The sequence below is a fragment of the Hemitrygon akajei genome, chromosome 4 (genome assembly GCF_048418815.1).
Source record: "Hemitrygon akajei chromosome 4, sHemAka1.3, whole genome shotgun sequence".
Classification (NCBI taxonomy): Eukaryota; Metazoa; Chordata; class Chondrichthyes; order Myliobatiformes; family Dasyatidae; genus Hemitrygon; species Hemitrygon akajei.
The window spans coordinates 55,698,377-55,717,477 of record NC_133127.1 but is presented as its reverse complement, the minus strand read 5'-3'; the positions used below and the strand labels follow the sequence as shown (position 1 = coordinate 55,717,477).

The window sequence follows — 19,101 nt, the reverse complement described above, 5'->3', positions numbered from 1 at the left end:
TATTATTCATGAAAGCAAGGGATACCAGGAAAGGGTGGGAAAATTGGTTGAGGTACAGTAGATAATCAGCCATGATCTTGATCAATTTTAATAAATGATGCTCCAATTTTTTATTTGGATGTTGGTGTGGTAAATAGAGAGCATCAGTGGTGTGAATGGGAAAATGTACATGAGGAAGGATAGAAGGATATGTACAATTGAGAGGGTCATAATGAGAGACAAAAATTTGAAAGCTTTCAAATGTCTTATCAACCTGATTGCAAAATAAGAGCTTGCCTATGTAATGCAGAGAGGAGGCAAAATATTTGCTGTCAAGGTCCTGGATGTCTGGAACTGTTTCCACTGCACTTTGAGGAAAAGGGACTTTGAATATTTTTCATGCTGAGGTAGATAGATGCTTGATGTATAGGGTGGGGGAAAGGTTATCTCTGTAAATGGGAACACACAGTTGAAGTCACAGCACATTAGTCTCAATCTTATTAAAACACTGAACATCTAGAGGAGCTGAGTAGTCTGGGCCATCTCCTAAGTGTAACTCTCGGATCGGCTAGCGGTGTAATCTAGGGGAAGACAGTCCCTGGCCCGGCCAAACTTAAGAAATCTTGTTTGGGTGGATGCTGTGCGATGTGTCCCGTTACAAATCAGTACCACAAAATAACAAACAGTACACAATACGCAATTAAATGAGCTTTATAATTCTGAATTTGACTATATGGTTGGTAAAGAAACAAAAAAAAAGGGCCCATTCTCATGAAACAGTCTAATGTTATGGAGCTCACTGATAAGGCCGTTCGTCCACCCTCAATCTCCTCCGATCGTCACTGACCTTCAGACCCTCACTCCATGTTCACTCTGTCCGACAGTCTACCAACTCTCTCCATTCACGTCTTCTCTCCTCATCTCTCCCTGGCAAAAGACTGCGAGAAACCCTCTCCCAGACCCACAAGAAAGAACAACATCCTGCTCACTGGCTAACATGCCCTGTTATTGCTAGTCATAACCCAAACATTGCTGCTACAGAGAAACCATTACCTTAGCAAGGCAACATTACAGAGAGGCCATTACATTAGCAGTGAAACCTTACAGTGTGCTTAATAAGTAATTTGTTACAGGGAGCAAAATTTGAGAAGTAAAACTGTTAGGGAAATTAATTTTTGTTAAGAAAATTCTATTTAAGTTGATTACAAGTAAATTGGACAAAGACTTTAAAGGGGAATACCTTTATTCTAGAATAAGGAAGAGTGACTCACTAACCATGCGGTCGGGCACCAATCTTTCCAAAAAGCAGTAGTCATAATCTTATACATGCTCCTAGAAAGTCGATTACATCAGACAAAGTTATAAAAATTCAATCCTGTGTAACTTATTGCAGTCTACAATTTGCATCCTGTGCTGTCCCGCAGTTTAGTTCTACAACTCAGAGACAGGCTGCTATTCGCCCCTGAAGTTAAGAAAGATAATTGCAAGCATACTGAGAACCCAGTATGGTGAATCTTTATTTATGATGTTATAGGAAGTTCATTAAATCCTTAAATCCATTAATGTATAAAGGTATAATTTGTTTTATGTGTTAGTACCTGACATGTGAAGATAAACCAGGACACCCCTTAATGGTCAAAAAATTGACAGCCCACAGAGTCCTCCACACAATTTATGACCTTCACTGTCTTCATCTTGCTTAAGCATCTGTGTTATGCACTGAGGATTGAAGGCTAGCACTAGGTAGATTGTTTGTTAATTAAATAAAGGTGCAGGGTGTTAGCAACGTGGATGTTTCAGAAGCTCACTGAATGAGTTCTGTACGTGGCTACTCAAGCCCTGTGATACATATTAGCAACAGGAGTCTATGGAGTGGATAGCTTAGCTCTGTGTTCACCCTGTCAGTAAAGATACCTTCAAGGCAGTGATAGCCAGATAATACAAATGAGGTTAGTGTAACCATGACGAATATAGCCGATGAGATTAAGTTGACAGGAATGGAACAATGCAAATTGTGTGTATGTGACAAATATATTCAGATAAAATCTTGTAGTCAGACAAAGTTAGTAATTACAATGGTCCTTTGTGGTGGTGATGTGCAAATACCATGGGTTCTCTTCAGTCCAACTTCCACTTGGAGAACTGCTGCAGCACCAATAAAGCAGAAAATCTAGGCTGCCAAAGGGGTCCAGCACTCCCAGGAATGTTGCTTTTTGGATATCAAATGAAACCCAATTGCTCTTTTCTCAAGTGGACCTAAAGGATTCCATATCAACATTTATCCTTGATGCCTTGTGTAATGGGTAGTCCCTCAATCAGTGTTTCTAAAGTACATCATTTAGCCATGTTTCCCTACAACAATAATGATACCTCAAAAAGTGCTTCATTTGGGATGTCTTGAAAGGCAACATGTAAATGCTTGATTTTTTTTTCCTCTAGCCACTGTTTCTGCTCTCCAACTATGCAGATTGAGTTGGTGATAAGGAAAGTAAATGCAATGTTAGCATTCATTTCAAGAGTACTAGAATATGAAAGCAAGGATGTAATGCTGTGGCTTTATAAGGCACTGGTCAGACTGTACTTGGAGTGTCATGATTTTGGGCCCCTTATCTAAGCAGCATTGGAAAGGGTCCAGAGGTGGTTCACCAGAATGATTCCTGGAATTAAAGAGTTAATATATGAGGAGTGTTTGATGACTATGGAGCTTGGAAAAATAAGGGAGGATCTTATTTAAACCTATCAAATATTGAAATACCGAGAGTGGATGTTGAGAGGATGTATTGCATAGTGGAGGAGTCTAGGACCAGAGGGCACTGCCTCAGAATAAAAGGATGACCATTTAGAACAGAGACAAGGAGGAATTTCTTTAGCTCGCAGGTGGTGAATCTGTGGAATTCATTGCCACAGAGGATTGTGGAAGCCAAGTCATTTGGTATATTTAAAGCAGAGGGTGATAAGTTCTTGATTATTAAGGGCATCAAAGGTTATGGGGAGAAAGCAGGAGAATGGGGTGAGGGGGATAATAAATCAGCCATGGTGGGATGGACTCAAATGGGATGAATTGACAAATTCTGCTCCTATATCTTATGGTCTTATTGAATCAGAGTCAGGTACAATGTCCCTGGTATATGTTGTGAAATTTGGTGTTTTGCAGTAGCAGTATATTGCAATACATAATAATATTTAAAAAATCATACAATAAGAAAGACATTAAAAATTAAATAATCTGTGCAAAGAGAGCAAAAAAAAAGTGAGGTAGTGTACGAGTTCTTTGTCCATATGGAAATCTGATGGTGGAGGAGGATAAGCTGTTCCTAAAACATGGAACATTTGTCTTTAGGATCCTGTGCCTTCTCCTTGATGGCAGCAATGAGAAGAGGGTGTGTCCTGAGTGATGGGGTCCTTAATGATTAATGCTGCCTCTGCCTTTTGAAGATGCCCTTTGCATGGGAGATTAGTGCCCATGATGGAAGTTGCAGGCATAGAACAGGAGTTATTCTGAATAGATTACCAACATAAAGAGATATTATGCCATTTGGGTCCATGGTAGCAGGCTGATTATTCCCACTTTTTCTCTCCTCATTTTCATGGATCCATGAAACTTAAATCTTTCCCATACACCCACAAACTTTGTTTATTTTTTCTGCTGTTAATCTACATGAGGCAGTTTCCCTTAGCCAGTTAACTTACTGTCACGTCTTTGGGATCTGCAAGGAATCCAGAGCACCTGGAGGAAGTCCATGCAGTGGCTGAGAGAACGTGGAAATTACAGCCGCGGCACCTGAGGTCAGGATTAGACCCTGCGGCTGTGAGGGTGCAGTACCTAATGCTGTACTAGCACACCGCCTTTGCTTTCTTTTAATTGCCAAATAAAGTATGATGATTAACTTTAATTAATCACTTTGTTTAATGCATATTAGGTGCCCAGTTTGATGACAACGTGCCACGTCGGTCTGGACATCGTATTGTCAATCCGCCTGGTGGTCGCTCCAACATCACCAGCTTAGGGTGACCAAGACTGGAAGGTGGAGCTGCTGGTGGCTGATGCAGGCAGTTTATCTACCTACAAGGTTATTTGTGTTATTAAAACCAGCTTACTCTGGTATTTCAGCAAAAGAAATGAATCAAAGTGTGTGTCCGTGTGTGTGTGTATGTGTTTGTCCTATAGAATGAGGTGAATTATGTGATGTATTTTTCACTGGAGTTGGCCACCACATGGTTGTGTTTTACGCCACTTAGCATGCTGCTTCCACTAGCATTGCCCTGGATGGTACGGTTTAGAGATGCTCTTTGTAATTTAATAAGGATTATTTGCACATTTTAGCTGTAATAGTACATTAGTGCATGATCCTAAGAGATGCAATTTCTGTTTTGTGTAACGAATGATGAAAAACTCTCTTGAGAAAAAAATTGCCAAGACCTTAGACAGAAGTTTTAGCTAAAATGGTGTGAATTTATGGCACAATATTTTGAACTGCCTTGAAAAGTTTAATCAGGAATAGGAAGACTGGGAAGTTTCTATAAATATACAAAGCATTGCTGTCTAATTTGCTTCAGTAATATTCAGTCTTTTGTAGCATAGACATTGATTGAAACACACACTTAAAAGAGATAGTTATAGTTATCTCACAGTGTCACTAGTGAGCAAAATTGACAGAAAAACCTAAATCATTTTGGAGTTGATGTAGTGATTTTTGGCTTGTAATCATATTTCATGCTTCTTTGGTTTTCTGTTAAAATTTCCCTTGTCATTTTTCATTGCTTCAGAACAACAAGCTTAAGAATGCGAGTTTTAACAAAATGAAATTGAGTTGTTTTATTTGACATGTCAGTGCAAGAAATGCCCCAATGAACGGTGGCAGCTTCTATATACCATCTTGGATTTGAGCTACCTTTCTGTCTTAAGCTACTGGGACATTTTTTTTAAAACTTTTTGATACCAGTGCATTCTTTGTATTCATATACATTTGTACTTAATATCTCAAACCGAATACTAGTGTTTCGAATCTACACTTGAGCCTAAAGGCTGGTAATAAATGATGCCTCAAAGTTCCACACTTCTGATTTTGGTCATTGCTTTATTATCCATCAGTACTTAGGATTGTGGACAATGGTTTTTCATTTTTAGTATTAATGTAAATAGCTAATTTGCTTGCTTTTGTATTCTGACAGAGTCACTCTCACTCCTTGGAAAGGCAAGAACTTATTGTAAGTCAAATTCTTTCTGAGTGAATTGCCAGTCATTGTATACTGAGGTCCACAACCTTAATGCAGAGCTGTGGGTTTATCCCATTATTAGTAGATGATGGAATCTTAAATGCAGTATACAACTTATCCAAATGGTGCCAAGTTGGTTCTTCTGTAACTAGGACTTACAGGTGTTGATGTTTTAATGTAAATACAGTACACTATAACAGGCTAATTATAATTTGAAATTAATGGTATTCTGTATTTTTTTTTTACATACAGTTATGGTTCTCCATTGCCATACAATAGTATCTGGAACTTGCATTCACTTTGTACTCACAGTGGTCACTTTATAGGTACCTACTGTACCTCAAAGTGGCCACAGAGTGTATGTTTGTGATCTTCTGCTCATTCACTTTAAGTTGTAACATTGAGACTTTATAAAGCACTGGTGAGGCCTCACTTAGAGTATTGTGAGCAGTTTTGCGCCCCTTATATTAGACAGGATGTACCAAAACTGGAGAGGGGTCAAAGGAGGCTCAATGATTCCAGGATTGAATGGCTTGTCATATGAAGAGTGTTTGATGGCTCTGGGCCGTATTCACTAGAATTCAGAAAAATGAGGGGTGACTTTATTGAAACCTATCGAAAGGTGAAAGGCTTTGATAGAGTGGATGTGGAGAGGATGTTTCCTATGGCAGGAGAGTCTAAGACCAGAGGACTCTGCCTCAGAATAGAGGGGCATTCTTTTAGAACGGAAATGAGGAGGAATTTCTTCAGTCAGAGTGTGGTGAATCTGTGGAATTCTTTGTCACAGGCAGCTGTGGATGCCAAGTCTTTATGTATATTTAAGGCAGAGGTTGATAGATTCTTGATTAGTCATAGCTTGAAAGGATTTGGGGAGAAGGCAGGGATGAGAGGTAAATTGGACCAGCCATGATGAAATGGCGAAGGAGACTCAATGGGACAAGTTACCTAATTCTGCTCCTATATCTTGTGATCTCATGGTCTAAGTTTCTACATTTGGTACTTTAAGAGATGCCTTTCGGCACACCACTGTTGTTATACATGGCTATTTGCGTTACTGTTGCTTTCCTGTCAGCTTAAACCAGTCTGGCCATTCTCCTCTAACCTCTCTCGTTAGCAAGGCACTGCTGCTCACTCATGTTTTGTTTTGTTTCTTGCACCATTCTTTGTAAACTCTATAGGAGCTAATGTGTGTGAATATCCCAGGAGATCAATAGTTTTTGAGATACACCACCCTGTAAGATACCACAGTCAAAGTTGTTTAAATTACATCTTTTCTCCATTCTGATGTTTGGTCTGAACAATAACTGATCCTCTTAGCCTTGTCAGCATATGCTTATGCATTGAGTTGCTGTTACGATTGGGAGATTGGATATTTGCATTAATGAGCAGGTGTACCTAATAAAATGGCCACTAATTGTAAGTTTATTTATTTGAGGTGTAATTTAAAAGAATTTTCTTTAAATATTCTATTGATACTTGGCAATGTAGTCAATTTGGCAGTATTCATAGTAATAGATTTAAGTTGTAAAAAAAGCCTTAACCATACATTGTCCTTTGTACCTTGCGTGTTTTACAGGCTGGCAGGAATTAACTGGCAAATCAAAGTCAACACCTTTCACAATATATATGTACAGCAAAGTCCATGAATCCTAATACATATACAAGGTTCTTTATTGCACACTGTGGTGACATTGTTTGTATAAATGCTCATTTTCCTGCTTGTAATGTTCTGTTTTTGGTTCCTGAGGATAAAACAGATATTTTCCCCGCAGGGAGAGAAATTTAGAACAAAGCCCATTCTAATCAACATTCCTGTTTTATCAACAATGAGCAGTAAAATGTTATTCAATGGAATTAAACCCCAGAGGAGTGATGCCCCTCAGCCGTTCCCTCCTTCTTTCATTCATAACACAATGATGTTGAATAATGCCATTCAGAAAAACAGCATAAGTATTCTCAAACCAATTATTTATAGCAGTCTTGCTTTTACAGGAGGAAGTCACATTATTTTAAAGCAGCTAAAATAAACTGGTATTTTGAAAGATGGCAGCCTAGATTAGAAGGCTCTCAGCCTGAAATGTCAACTGTTTACTCATTTCCACAGATGCTACTTGACCTGCTGAGTTCCTCAGCATTTTGTGTCTGTTGCTATGGATTTCCTTGTGTTTAGATTAAAATAGGGCGAAGCAAAGTGCAGGTAAAATCAAACTGTATATGTTCCAGCAAAAATGTTGTTTTACACTTCCTTAGTAAGCTTTTGATATTCATGCAGTTGGAAATTGTATTATTATTTTACCATTACTATATTTCACACCACCATTATTTTAGTTCTGCCTGCACCTTCAGATTCAGAAATGGTAATTTGTCCATTTTGGATTTTGCTTCTTCCCTGAGCTAATGGTTTTCTTCTCATTGTCATTATATAGTGCAATGTAGATCAAGGACCAAACTTCTTGTTGAATTCAAGCTGCAAAAATAATCCAGAAATGGGTAATAAACTTTTGAAAGCCTGAATTTTGCAGATAAAAAAAGTATATCTTTTATGACAAACCATGTGGTAACGTCATTCATCTTTGTGTGAATGTTAAAGGTATATTGAGTTATATTTTTCCAGCTAAATATGATTAGAATTCATTGATCCTTTTGAGCATAACTAAGGATTGATAGGTTACTTGTATTGCTGTTGAAGGACAAGCCAAGATTTTTTGCAGAGTTTGCAAATAATACTATGTAAGTCTTAGAAATTTTGAAGAACTAAGAGTTAATGAGATGAAGTTTGATGACACAGCCTCAGTATAGAAGGATATCCCATTAGATATCCCATTTCTTTGGCCAGAAAGTGGTGAATCTGTAGAAATAATAGCTGCAGATGGCAATTGAGGCCAAGTCAAATGAAGCAGTTTGAACGGGGCATGACTGCGCAAGCGCGTGAAGGTCAGCTTCTGAAGCAGCGGGAGAGTTTAAAAAGCAAATGGATTAACAGAGCAGGTGACGGAGTAGTGGGCGACAGAGTAGGAAGGCTTTGGTTTGAGAGGCTTCGGCAAGCAGAGGCTGAGGACGAGCTTGCTCCCAGTGAGGTAAGGCCGGGTAAACTCCTTTAATTAATCTAATTAACTTAGAAGTAGGTCTTTTTTCCCCCTTGGCGAATCGGCCAGGACAGACGGAGGAACAGCAGGGCTCACACAGCTAACGGTATGAGCTAACAGTCTAAAAAGTTCGTGTGTTTGGCAAGGTAAGTGGGTGAGTAAACTTATTTTTCCTTGTTTCACTCCTGTAGAATTAGGTAGCAGGATAGTGCTTTGTTCAGGGTGTCAGATGTGGGAATCCTGGGAGACCTCCAGCGTCCCTGATGGCCACATCTGCGCCAGGTGCACCGAGATGCAGCTCCTCAGAGACCGTGTTAGGGATCTGGAGCTGCAGCTTGATGACCTACTGCTTATTAGGGGAAGTGAAGAGGTGATAGACAGGAGCTACAGGGAGGTAGTCATCCCTAGGCTACAGGGGTCAGAAAACTGAGTGTCAAGAGAGGGAAGGGAAATGCCCAGATAGTGGAGAGCACCCCTGTGGCTGCCCCCCCAGCAACAAGTATATAGTTTTGGATGCTGCTGAGGGGGATGACCTGACGGGACGGCCACAGTGACTGGGTCTCTGGCACTGAGCCTGGCGCTGTTGTGCAGGAGGGAAGGAGGGAGAAGAGGAATGCAGTAGTCATAGGGGATTCCATAGTCAGGGGAACAGACGGGAGATTCTGTGAGCCTGATAGAGATACCCGCAAGGTGTGTTGCCTCCCAGGTGCCAGGGTACAGGATGTCTTGGATTGGATTCAGAATATTCTGAAGGGAGAGGGCGAGCAGCCAGCTGTCTTGGTACATTTTGGCACCAATGACATAGATAGGAAAAGGGAGGAGGCCCTGAAGGGAGATTTCCAGGAGTTAAGAAGGAAGCTGAGAAGCAGGACCTCCAGGGTAGTAATCTCAGGATTGCTACCCATGCCACGTGCTAGCAAAGGAAAGAATACTAGGATCAGGCAGATGAATGCATGGCTGAGAGACTGGTGCAGGGGGCAGGGCTTCAGATTCTTGGATCATTGGGATCTCTTCTGGGGGAAGTATGACCCGTTCAATAAGGACGGGTTACACCTGAACCCAAAGGGGACCAATATTCTGGCGGGAAGTTAATAGAGCTGTTAGGGAGGGTTTAAACTAATTTGGCAGGGAGATGGGAACTGGAATGATAGAGCGGAGGAGGGGGAAAACAGAAATAAATTTAAGATAATGAGCAGTAAAGATGTCAGGGAGGACAGGCAGGCGATGGGGCAAATTTGCAGCCATTGGGATGAGTTGCAGTGCAATCAAAGCAAAAAGTAAATACTGGACTTAAGGTGTTATACTTAAATGCACGCAGCATAAGGAATAAGGTGGATGATCTTGTCGTACAGCTACAGATTGGCAGGTATGGTGTTGTGGCCAAAGGATGCATGTCTCTGGGAGCTGAACGTCCAAGGATACACAGTGTATCGGAAGGATAGGCAGGTAGGCAGAGGGGGTGGCGTGGCTTTATTGGTAAGAAATGATATTAAATCATTAGAAAGAGGTGACATAGGATCGGAAGGTGCAGAATCTTTATGGGTTGAGCTAAGAAATCACAGGGTTAAAAGGACCCTGACGGCAATTATATACAGGCCTCCGAACAGTTGCAGTGATGTGGACTACAAATTACAACAGGAAATAGAAAAGGGTTGCCAGAAGGGCAGTGTTATGATAATTGTAGGGGATTTTAACATGCAAGTGGATTTGGAAAATCAGGCTGGCACTGGATCTCGAGAGAGAATTTATAGAATGACTACGAGATGGCTTTTTAGAACAGCTTGTTGTTGAGCCCACTAGGGGATCGGCTGTACTGGATTGGGTATTGTGTAATGAACCAGAGGTGATGGAACCATTAGGAGGCAGTAATCATAACGTGATTGAGTTCACTGTGAAATTTGAGAAAGAGAAGCCGAAATCCGGTGTGTCAGTATTTCAGTGGAGTAAAGGAAATCACAGTGGCATGAGAGAGGAACTGGCCAAAGTTGACTGGAAAGGGACACTAGTGAGAAGGACGGTAGAGCAGCAGTAGCTGGAGTTTATGCGAGAAGTGAGAAAGGTGCACGACAGATATATTCCAAAAAAGAAAAAAAATTTCGATTGGAAAAAGGATGCAGCCGTGGCTGAGAGAAGTCAAAGCCAAAGTAAAGCAAAGGAGAGGGCATATAAGGAAGCAAAAATTAGTGGGAAGAGAGGATTGGGAAGTTTTTAAATGCTTACAAAAGGAAGCTAAGAAGGTCATTAAGAGGGAAAAGAAGAACTATGAAAGGAAGCTAGCACATATTATCAAAGAGGATACTAAAAGCTTTTTCAAGTATACAAAGAGTAAAAGAAAAGTGAGAGTAGATATAGGACCGATAGAAAATGATGCTGGAGAAATTGTAATGGGAGGTAAGGAGATGGCAGAGGAACTGAACGAGTATTGTGCATCAGTCTTCACTGAGGAAGACATCAGCAGTATACCAGACATTCAAGGGTGTCAGGGAAGAGAAGTGTGCGCAGTCACAATTACGACAGAGAAAGTACTCAGGAAGCTGAATAGCCTAAGGGTAGATAAATCTCCTGGACCAGATGGAATGCACCCTCGTGTTCTGAAGGAAGTAGCTGTGGAGATTGCAGAGGCATTAGCAATGAGCTTTCAAAAGTCAATAGATTCTGGCTTGGTTCCGGAGAACTGGAAGATTGCAAATGTCACTCCGCTATTTAAGAAGGGGGCAAGGAAGCAAAAAGGAAATTATAGACCTGTTAGCTTGACATCGGTGGTTGGGAAGTTGTTGGGAGTCGATTGTCAAGGATGAGGTTACAGAGTACCTGGAGGCCTATGACAAAATAGGCAGAACTCAGCATGGTTTCCTTAAAGGAAGATCCTGCCTGACAAACCTATTGCAATTTTTTGAGGAAATTACAAGTAGGCTAGACAAGTGAGATGCAGTGGATGTTGTGTATTTGGATTTTCAGAAGACCTTTGACAAGGTGCCGCACATGAGGCTGCTAAACAAGATAAGAGCCCATGGAATTACGGGAAAGTTACATACATGGATAGAGTGTTGGCTGATTGGCAGGAAACAGAGTGGGAATAAAGGGATCCCATTCTGGTTGGCTGCCGGTTACCAGGGCTGTTCCACAGGGGTCCGTGTTGGGGCCACTTCTTTTTACATTGTATATCAACAATTTGGATTATGGAATAGATAGCTTTGTGGCTAAGTTTGCTGATGATACAAAGATAGGTAGAGGGGCTGGTAGTGCTGAGGAAACAGAGTATGCAGAGAGACTTGGATAGATTGGGAGAATGGGCAAAGAAGTGGTAAATAAAATACAATGTTGGAAAGTGTATGGTCATGCACTTTGGTAGAAGAAATAGACGGGCAGACATTTATTTAAATGGGGAGAGAATTCAAAGTTCTGAGATGCAACATGACTTGGGAGTCCTCATGCAGGATACCCTTAAGGTTAACCTCCAGGTTGAGTCAGGGGTGAAAAAGGCGAATGCAATGTTGGCATTCATTTCTAAAGGAATAGAGTATAGGAGTAGGAATGTGATGTTGAGGCTCTATAAGGCACTGGTAAAACCTCATTTGGAGTACCGTGTGCAGTTTTGGGCTCCTTATTTAAGAAAGGATGTGCTGACATTGGAGAGAGCTCAGAGAAGATTCACTAGAATGATTCCGGGAATGAGAGGGTTAACATATGAGGAACGTTTGACTGCTCTTGGACTGTACTCCTTGGAGTTTAGAAGAATGGGAGGGAGCCTCAAAAACATTTTGAATGTTGAAAGGTATGGACAGAGTGGATGTGGCAAAGTTGTTTCCCATGATGGGGGAGTCTAGTACAAGAGGGCATGACTTAAGGATTGAAGGGCGCCCATTCAGAACAGAGATGTGAAGAAATTTTTTTAGCCAGATGGTGGTGAATCTGTGGAATTTGTTGCCCCGGGCAGCAGTGGAGGCCAAGTCATTGGGTGTATTTAAGGCAGAGATTGATAGATATCTGAGTAGCAAGGGCATCAAAAGTTATGGTGAGAAGGTGGGGGAATGGGACTAAATGGGAGAACAGATGAGCGCATGATAAAATGGCAGAGCAGACTCGATGGGCCGAATGGCCGACTTCTGCTCCTTTGTCTTATGGTCTTATATTTAAAGCAGAGTTTCAGCGTTCCTTGATTAGTAAGGGGGGGGGGCAAAAGTTACAGGGAAAAAGCAGGTGAATAGGGGTGAAAGGGAAAATAAATCAGCCATAAGCAATTGACAGAGGAGTCTTGATGGGCCAATTAGCCTAATTCTGCTGCTACAGCTTATGGTCTTATGGTGAAGGATGTCTCAATAAACATTTCAGACTTGTAGATATTATGAGAATTCCATGAGCATTCATGGGATATATTGAGAAATGAATGGTTTGGTTATATTAATTTTAGAGATGAATAATGTGTGAATTAAGTTCATTGACCTTAGCATCTCTGATGATTAGCCAATGGCTGTTGTCTCACTGAGTGCAAAATGAAAAAAAGAGTGGGTTAAAATGTGAAATATGGAAATACTCATAATCAGGTTGGAAAAAAGAACATAATCTACGTAACAAAAATAAAACCATATTTGCCACAGTTGACATTCATGTTGTAACTGGAACACAAAATTTGTTATTTTAAACACTGCTTTTGCATACTTCGCTGTTAGATCAATGAAAAAAGTCCCAATTGCAGTTCCTGTTGGAAATTTCAAATCGGATTTTACATTGAGAATAATCTATAGTTAGGAATATTTTACAATATTGACCCTGAGTATTATCTGGATCAGACCATATGTTTTAACAAAGACTTATCAGAACAAAGGGAACATTCTGATAGACCCTCTCAAAAAGAGGGATTCTCTTTTTGTCCTAAACATTGATTTACGACTAATGTTTACACTTTGTAAGTAATAAAAGTAAACATCTTAAACATTAGTAGTTTATCTTCCTTTGTACACAGTAAATCACTTGCAGCATGAAAAGCAGAGGCACCTCCTCATAGGTACAGTGACTCAGGTTCAACCCTGACCTCTGGTACCGTTTCTGTGAAGTTGACATGTTTTCCCTGTGACTTTAAGTTTCCTTTGTGTGCACCAGTTTCATCTTTCTAAAGACATACAGCTTGGTAGATTATTTGGTTGCTGGAGTTCAGGTAGGTGTAGTGGCAGAACCTGAAGGGATGGGAATGTGGGGAAAATACTGCAGGACTTGTGTAGATGAGTGCTTGAAAGTTTCTATGCCGTATAGACCTATGACTCTAATTGCATGTCCAGAAAGAGAACAAAATGTGCTTTTGTGAAATTTGCAACTGAACACAATTAAAAGCTGCCTTAATCCTGAATTTTTATTTGCTTGAGAAAGTGATCCTGATTCCATACCTGAAAGGAACTTATTCTCCAGGATCTTCCATTCTGCTTGTGAAATCCTTGTTAAACCTGCAAGCTCTGATATGAATGTTTCTTCTGCCATCTAAGTAGTGACGTTAAAAAGAAAACAACATTACTAGAGAATTACAATATCAGTATTTTCTACTGGCAGCACTCAGAATCTGACAAAGTCAAACTCAAAGTGAACACTACATTACTTGGCATTCCAAAGCTCCTAAATGGCGACCAAATGAAATGCACTTGAACATGATAACAGCTGCTGCTTTGAGGTTTATGCAAAATAATATTTTTGGGAGCATTATTCCTCGTAATTACAATACAATCCATCCACCATTCATTGATGCTGTCACAAAATACTAGAATAAAGTGTTATTTCTAATTTTTTAAAAAAACTTGCTTTACTACATTAAAGGTTCTATTAAAATAATACAAGACAAGATGCTTCGCAAGATTGCTATCAAACATTTTGACATCAAGGCAGATGGTGAAAGAATTAGACAACAAAACTTCAGAAGGAAAGCATGGAAGTATAAGGAGAGTGATCCAAAACCTAGGGTCCCCGGATGAAAGTACAGGCACTTGTTGTGTGGAAATTGTAATTGTATAGTGTTCAAGCTAAGAATTTGATGAGCTCAAATATAGTGGAGGACGAGCCGTCGTGTGGGTAAGTGCCGCATATCCAGAAAGGTGGCCAGAGATGGAGGAACAAGCTATGGAGTTGCAAAAGGAATGGACCTTTTAGAATGCTGAAATTGGAGTATCTGGTGATGGAATCCTAACAAAGGTAGCAAAATTGTGCAGAATGATCCACTGAATATGAAAACTGATGCTGTGGAAAGTTGGGAAAAGGTGAACCCCAGCTAGTTTCAGAGGAGAGGAAGTGAGAGCAGGAGTACAGGAAATGGAGGAAAAGCAGATGGCAACCTTACCGCTACAATCGAATGTTCACATTGTATGTAAACATCTCCAGTTTTAATACTGAATGTCTGATATCTTTTAGCAGTCAATAGCCCTATTACTTTGAAGTGGAAACTTTATTTCTAAGAAAAAGTTTGTGTTCAAGTTCGTTATCCAGCTATAATCACAGTCGAGAAGCAAATGACCAGTAGTATACCTTCAAGTGTTTATCTAGCTGCTGCTTCAATTGATGGAGCTGCTGCCCCCTCTGCTTCAGGAACTCCATGTTTATCTCCTCTTCAAGCAAAAGCATTGAAATAATCCTCCTCTGCTGCAGCATCATCCTATCAGTCATGGAGACATGGGTATCTTTATATTAAAGTTAAATATGTTTTTCTCCGTTTCTGATATACAAAGTGCACCGATCAACTTGTCTACCAAAAGCACTAACAACTGCTATTTGTACAGTTTCTAACTGAATAAGATTTCTCAAAGAGATACATCAAGGATACTGTTAGAAGTTTCACACTAAGACATATAATAAGCCCTGTGGCAAACAGGTTGGTCAAAGTGGTAGCTTTAAAAAGCATTTAGAAGGAGAAGGAGGAGGTTAGGGGCAAAACTGTAAGAAAAGACATTGTTAGAAACTCCAGAACCTTAATATTTGCACATTTAACAGATAAAACTTTAAACTTATTTTTAATATGGTTTAGCTTGTATGCTTATAAAATTTTGTTAGTTTTGTAGAAGCACGTCTTCAATTAATTCATTTACATGTATGAAATTAAATATAGCTGATGTTAGCTTTCAATTAGATTAGGATTGCATTGTTCAATGTTTGTTGCTTCACTGCAGAAACTTCAAATATAAATCACAGCTTACTCTTACTCACTGGTGTTGAATCTTTGTTGAATTAAAGCGTTTTGTCTTCACATTAACCATGCCTGCACTAAGATTTTCTTCAATCATCTTCTCCTTAATATGCTGTTTCTTTTTAAAAGTGTCTGTTTCCACAAGATTCAATTAACATCAATCAAAAATGTAGTAAACTCTGACAACATTTACAATTAAAATCCTAGAATTCATTTTTACTTTGTCAAAAAAGCCAGTTTCTTTAGCCAAAAACTCATGGTTCGATGGACAGTAACAACATTTGCATTTTAATGAAATCTGGAATAAGGTCCCAAGTGTTCACAAATCATAAAAAAAATAGTTGCTGAGCTGACTGTTAAGATACTGAATCCAATCAGTGGCAATTTGCAATAAAACCTTCAAGTCTTGTAATCACATCAGTATTTCACTGGAGGAAACTTGGTTCATTCATCCGGTACACTCGTACAGGCAGCAGATACACACATTTTGTACAAATAAGGAGCAATAGATCTCTTGGCCTCTTGAGCCTGCTTTGCTAATTGATTAATCATGGCTGACTTGACTGTAAACTCAGCTGTGTATTCCTATTTATCTCACAATAACCTTTCACCCTTGTATCTATCAATTTGTGCCTTAAATAATTAAAGGTATAGTTTATACTGCCCTATAATGGAATTCTTTAAAACTTGTGACTCTTTGAGGGAAACATTTTACCTCATCTCTAACTGGGTTTTCACAAGTTCCTTGCTATTATGCTTTTAACAGTAGTTTCTAACCTGTTGCCCAAGACAGATATTAACCAAAATGCTCTAGACGGTGATGATATTATGGGAGAGGAAGGGTTATGTGTTGGGATGGACAAAATCCTCAGTAATAGAACTTGGATTTCTTCGGTAAATGTTTTGGAAGCAGGAACTGCTGTAGAAGATTTAGGTACAGCCACATAACCACCATTATTCTGGAGTCTAAGTATAGTAGCAATATATAGAGTACAGAACTTTGTTGACTATAGAAAGTTAACCAATATTTTTAGTATTAGTATTTGGGTTAAATGAAATACAAACATTTTGACATTATTCTAATTCAAAGTTGAACTTAAATCAGATAGTACTCCTTAAAGGGTATCTGAGATACCCAGATGATGTCCATTTCTTCAAATGAACATATGTGGCTGGAAGACTCAAAACTATAATGAATAAAAAATTCATTAACTAATTAGAAATATTGCTGGGTTTGCTTTCTTAATGTTGATACGTATGAAGATATTTAATTTCCATTGACTCACAGCATCTGTCAATATGCCCTCTCTATTACGGTAAGGTTTTCCTGGGAATGCTTACCACAATGTTCCAATATCTGTGACCAACCTCCAAATCAGAGCAATGAAACTTAAAGGAAAATGTACAAGTTTCATTTGATTTAAGCAATTAAATTAGAGACACCTTGCAGGGACCTCAGCTGATTTCTTTTGTCTTTTCTGTACCGCTCCATGGTTTCTTCTATCTGTTGGAAGTACTTCTGGATAAGACCATTTGCACCTTCCAAGGTCACATAGACACTCTCCATCGTTCTTTCTACTAAAAGATTCTAAAATACAATTAGACAGATATCAATTCTTTTCTAGTTTTGTGAATAAACAAACCCGCCAAAAGACAGTTTAGGGAGATGATTTGACTTGTTAGTTACTGCTTTGAGACACTTAACACACTTTGATATTTGGTGCTGAGATTTAATATATTTTGTGGTAAATAAAATAAAAGAAAAAGAAAACCAGGTAAGTATATTTGTGTCTATTAAGTAGTTGGGTTAAAATAAGTAGTGCAAAAAAACAAATAAATTAAGTAGTGTGGTCATGTTCAAGGTTTCAGTGTCCATTTAGAAATCAGATGGCAGAGGGGAAGGAGTTGTTCCTGAATCACTTATTGTGTGCCTTCAGGCTTCTGTACCTTCTTGATGATAACCATGAGAAGAGGGCATGTCCTGGGTGGTGGGGATCCTTAACGATGGATGCTATCTTCCTAAGATACCGCTCCTTGAAGACATCTTGGATGCTATGGAGGCTAGTAAAGATGGAGCTGACTAATTTTACAAGTTTCTGCAACATATTTTAATCTTGTGCAGAAGCCACACCTCCCACACCAGACGGTGATGCAGCCAGTCAGAATATTCTCCATGGTATACATCAGTATAAGTTTGTGTGTGCCACTGTTTTGCCTTCTCTATGGCTGCATCAATATGGTTAGGGTTAGGTTAGGTCCTCAGAGATTTTGACACCCAGGAACTTGAAATTCCCCACTCCCTCCACTTGTGATCCCTCTAACAGGATTGGTTTGTGCTCCCTCATCTTTCCCTGCCTGAAGTCCACAATCAATTCCTTGATCTTTGATCTTTGTTGAACCACCCACTAAATGGTATACAGTATCTCGTTCCTGTACGCCCTTTTTGTCACCATCTGAAATTCTGCCAACAAAATCATCAGCAAATTTATAGAAGCCATTTGAGCTATGCCTAGCTACATAGTCATTGGTGTAGAGCAGTGGGCAAAGCACACATTCCTGTGGCGCGCCAGTGTTGATTATCAGCGAGGTATAGATGTTACTTGCAATCCGCACAGTTTGTGGTCTTCCTGTTAGGAAGTAGAGGATCCAACTGCAGAATGATGGTACAGAGGCTCAGATTCTGTAGCTTATTGATCAGGACTGTAGGAACAATGGTATTAAATGCTGAGCTATAGTCAATAAATAGCATCCTGACATAGATATTTATATTGCCCTAAGTGGCGAGCCAGAGAGATTGTGTCTTCTGTTCCTACTGTGGTGATGGGCAAATTACAGAGGGTTTAGGTCCTTCCTAAGACAGGTATTGATTCTAGCCATGACCAAGCTCTCAAAAATTTCATCACCATAGGCGTGAGTCCTACTGGACAATAGCCATTGAGGCAGCTCATCCTGCTCTTCTTGGGCACTAATTTAATTCCCTTTTTGAAGCAGGTTGGGAACATCCGACCTGAGAGATTGAAAATGTCTTTGAATCCCCCTGCCAGCTGTTTGGCACAGATTTTCAGAGCCTTACCGAGTACTCATCAGGCCCTGCTGCCTTGTGAGGGTTCACCCTCTTGAAAGCCAGGCTGACGTCAGCCTCCGAGACTTAGATCACAGGGTCACTGGGTGCGGCAGGGATCCTCATAGCTGTAGTTTTATTCTCCCTTTCAAAATATGCACAAGTTGAGCTCATCTGGTAGTGAAGCATCACTGCTATTCATGATGTTGGATTTTCCTTTGTAGGAAGCAAAATCCTACAAGACCTAATGAACTGAGTACCTGAACTCACTGGTATTAAAAACTCCATATCTATGAAATTCAACACAGTGATCATGATTCAATTCCAGGTCTTTATAAAACAATCCATTTAGTTTCATTTCCCTGCTCTATCCCTATCTCACTGCAAACTATTTCTTGAAAGTCTCCACTCAATTTCCTTTTAAAGATGTCTTTGTTTCCATCATTCCCAAACAAAGAATTGCAGATTGCTAGCACTCGCTGCATAAAAGCACTCTTCCTTACATCCCTGCTAGGTGAATCATATTTCTTTGTACCAACAGAGATCACAGGTATTTAACTGTCTTAAAACTACCTTGACTAAGCCAAATACATAATGTG

At 39.8% G+C, this 19,101-nt stretch overlaps 2 protein-coding genes across 5 annotated transcripts in view; one reads left to right on the top strand and one right to left on the bottom strand.

Annotated features, from left to right (window-relative positions):
* LOC140726367 (dihydropyrimidinase-related protein 1-like) overlaps window positions 1-5,036 on the top strand; it is a 64,149-nt gene extending 59,113 nt beyond the window's left edge. For both annotated transcript variants that reach the window (XM_073042653.1, XM_073042654.1), the window contains exon 14: window positions 3,900-5,036. In XM_073042653.1, the coding sequence (XP_072898754.1) occupies window positions 3,900-3,991 (92 nt within the window). In that variant the 3' untranslated portion in view covers window positions 3,992-5,036. The remainder of the gene's footprint in view (window positions 1-3,899) is intronic.
* Window positions 5,037-5,043: 7 nt separating this feature from the next.
* Window positions 5,044-19,101, bottom strand: part of LOC140726364 (evC complex member EVC-like) — an 80,549-nt gene continuing 66,491 nt past the window's right edge. For 2 of the 3 annotated variants that reach the window (XM_073042644.1, XM_073042645.1), the window contains exons 16-20: window positions 16,885-17,029; window positions 15,462-15,573; window positions 14,787-14,913; window positions 13,664-13,754; window positions 5,044-6,938 (exon numbers count right to left, since the gene is read on the bottom strand). In XM_073042644.1, coding sequence (XP_072898745.1) covers window positions 6,904-6,938; window positions 13,664-13,754; window positions 14,787-14,913; window positions 15,462-15,573; window positions 16,885-17,029 — 510 coding nt within the window. In that variant the 3' untranslated portion in view covers window positions 5,044-6,903. Of the gene's footprint in view, window positions 6,939-13,663; window positions 13,755-14,786; window positions 14,914-15,451; window positions 15,574-16,884; window positions 17,030-19,101 lie in introns of those variants that run through there. The other variant, XM_073042646.1, reaches the window with a different exon arrangement.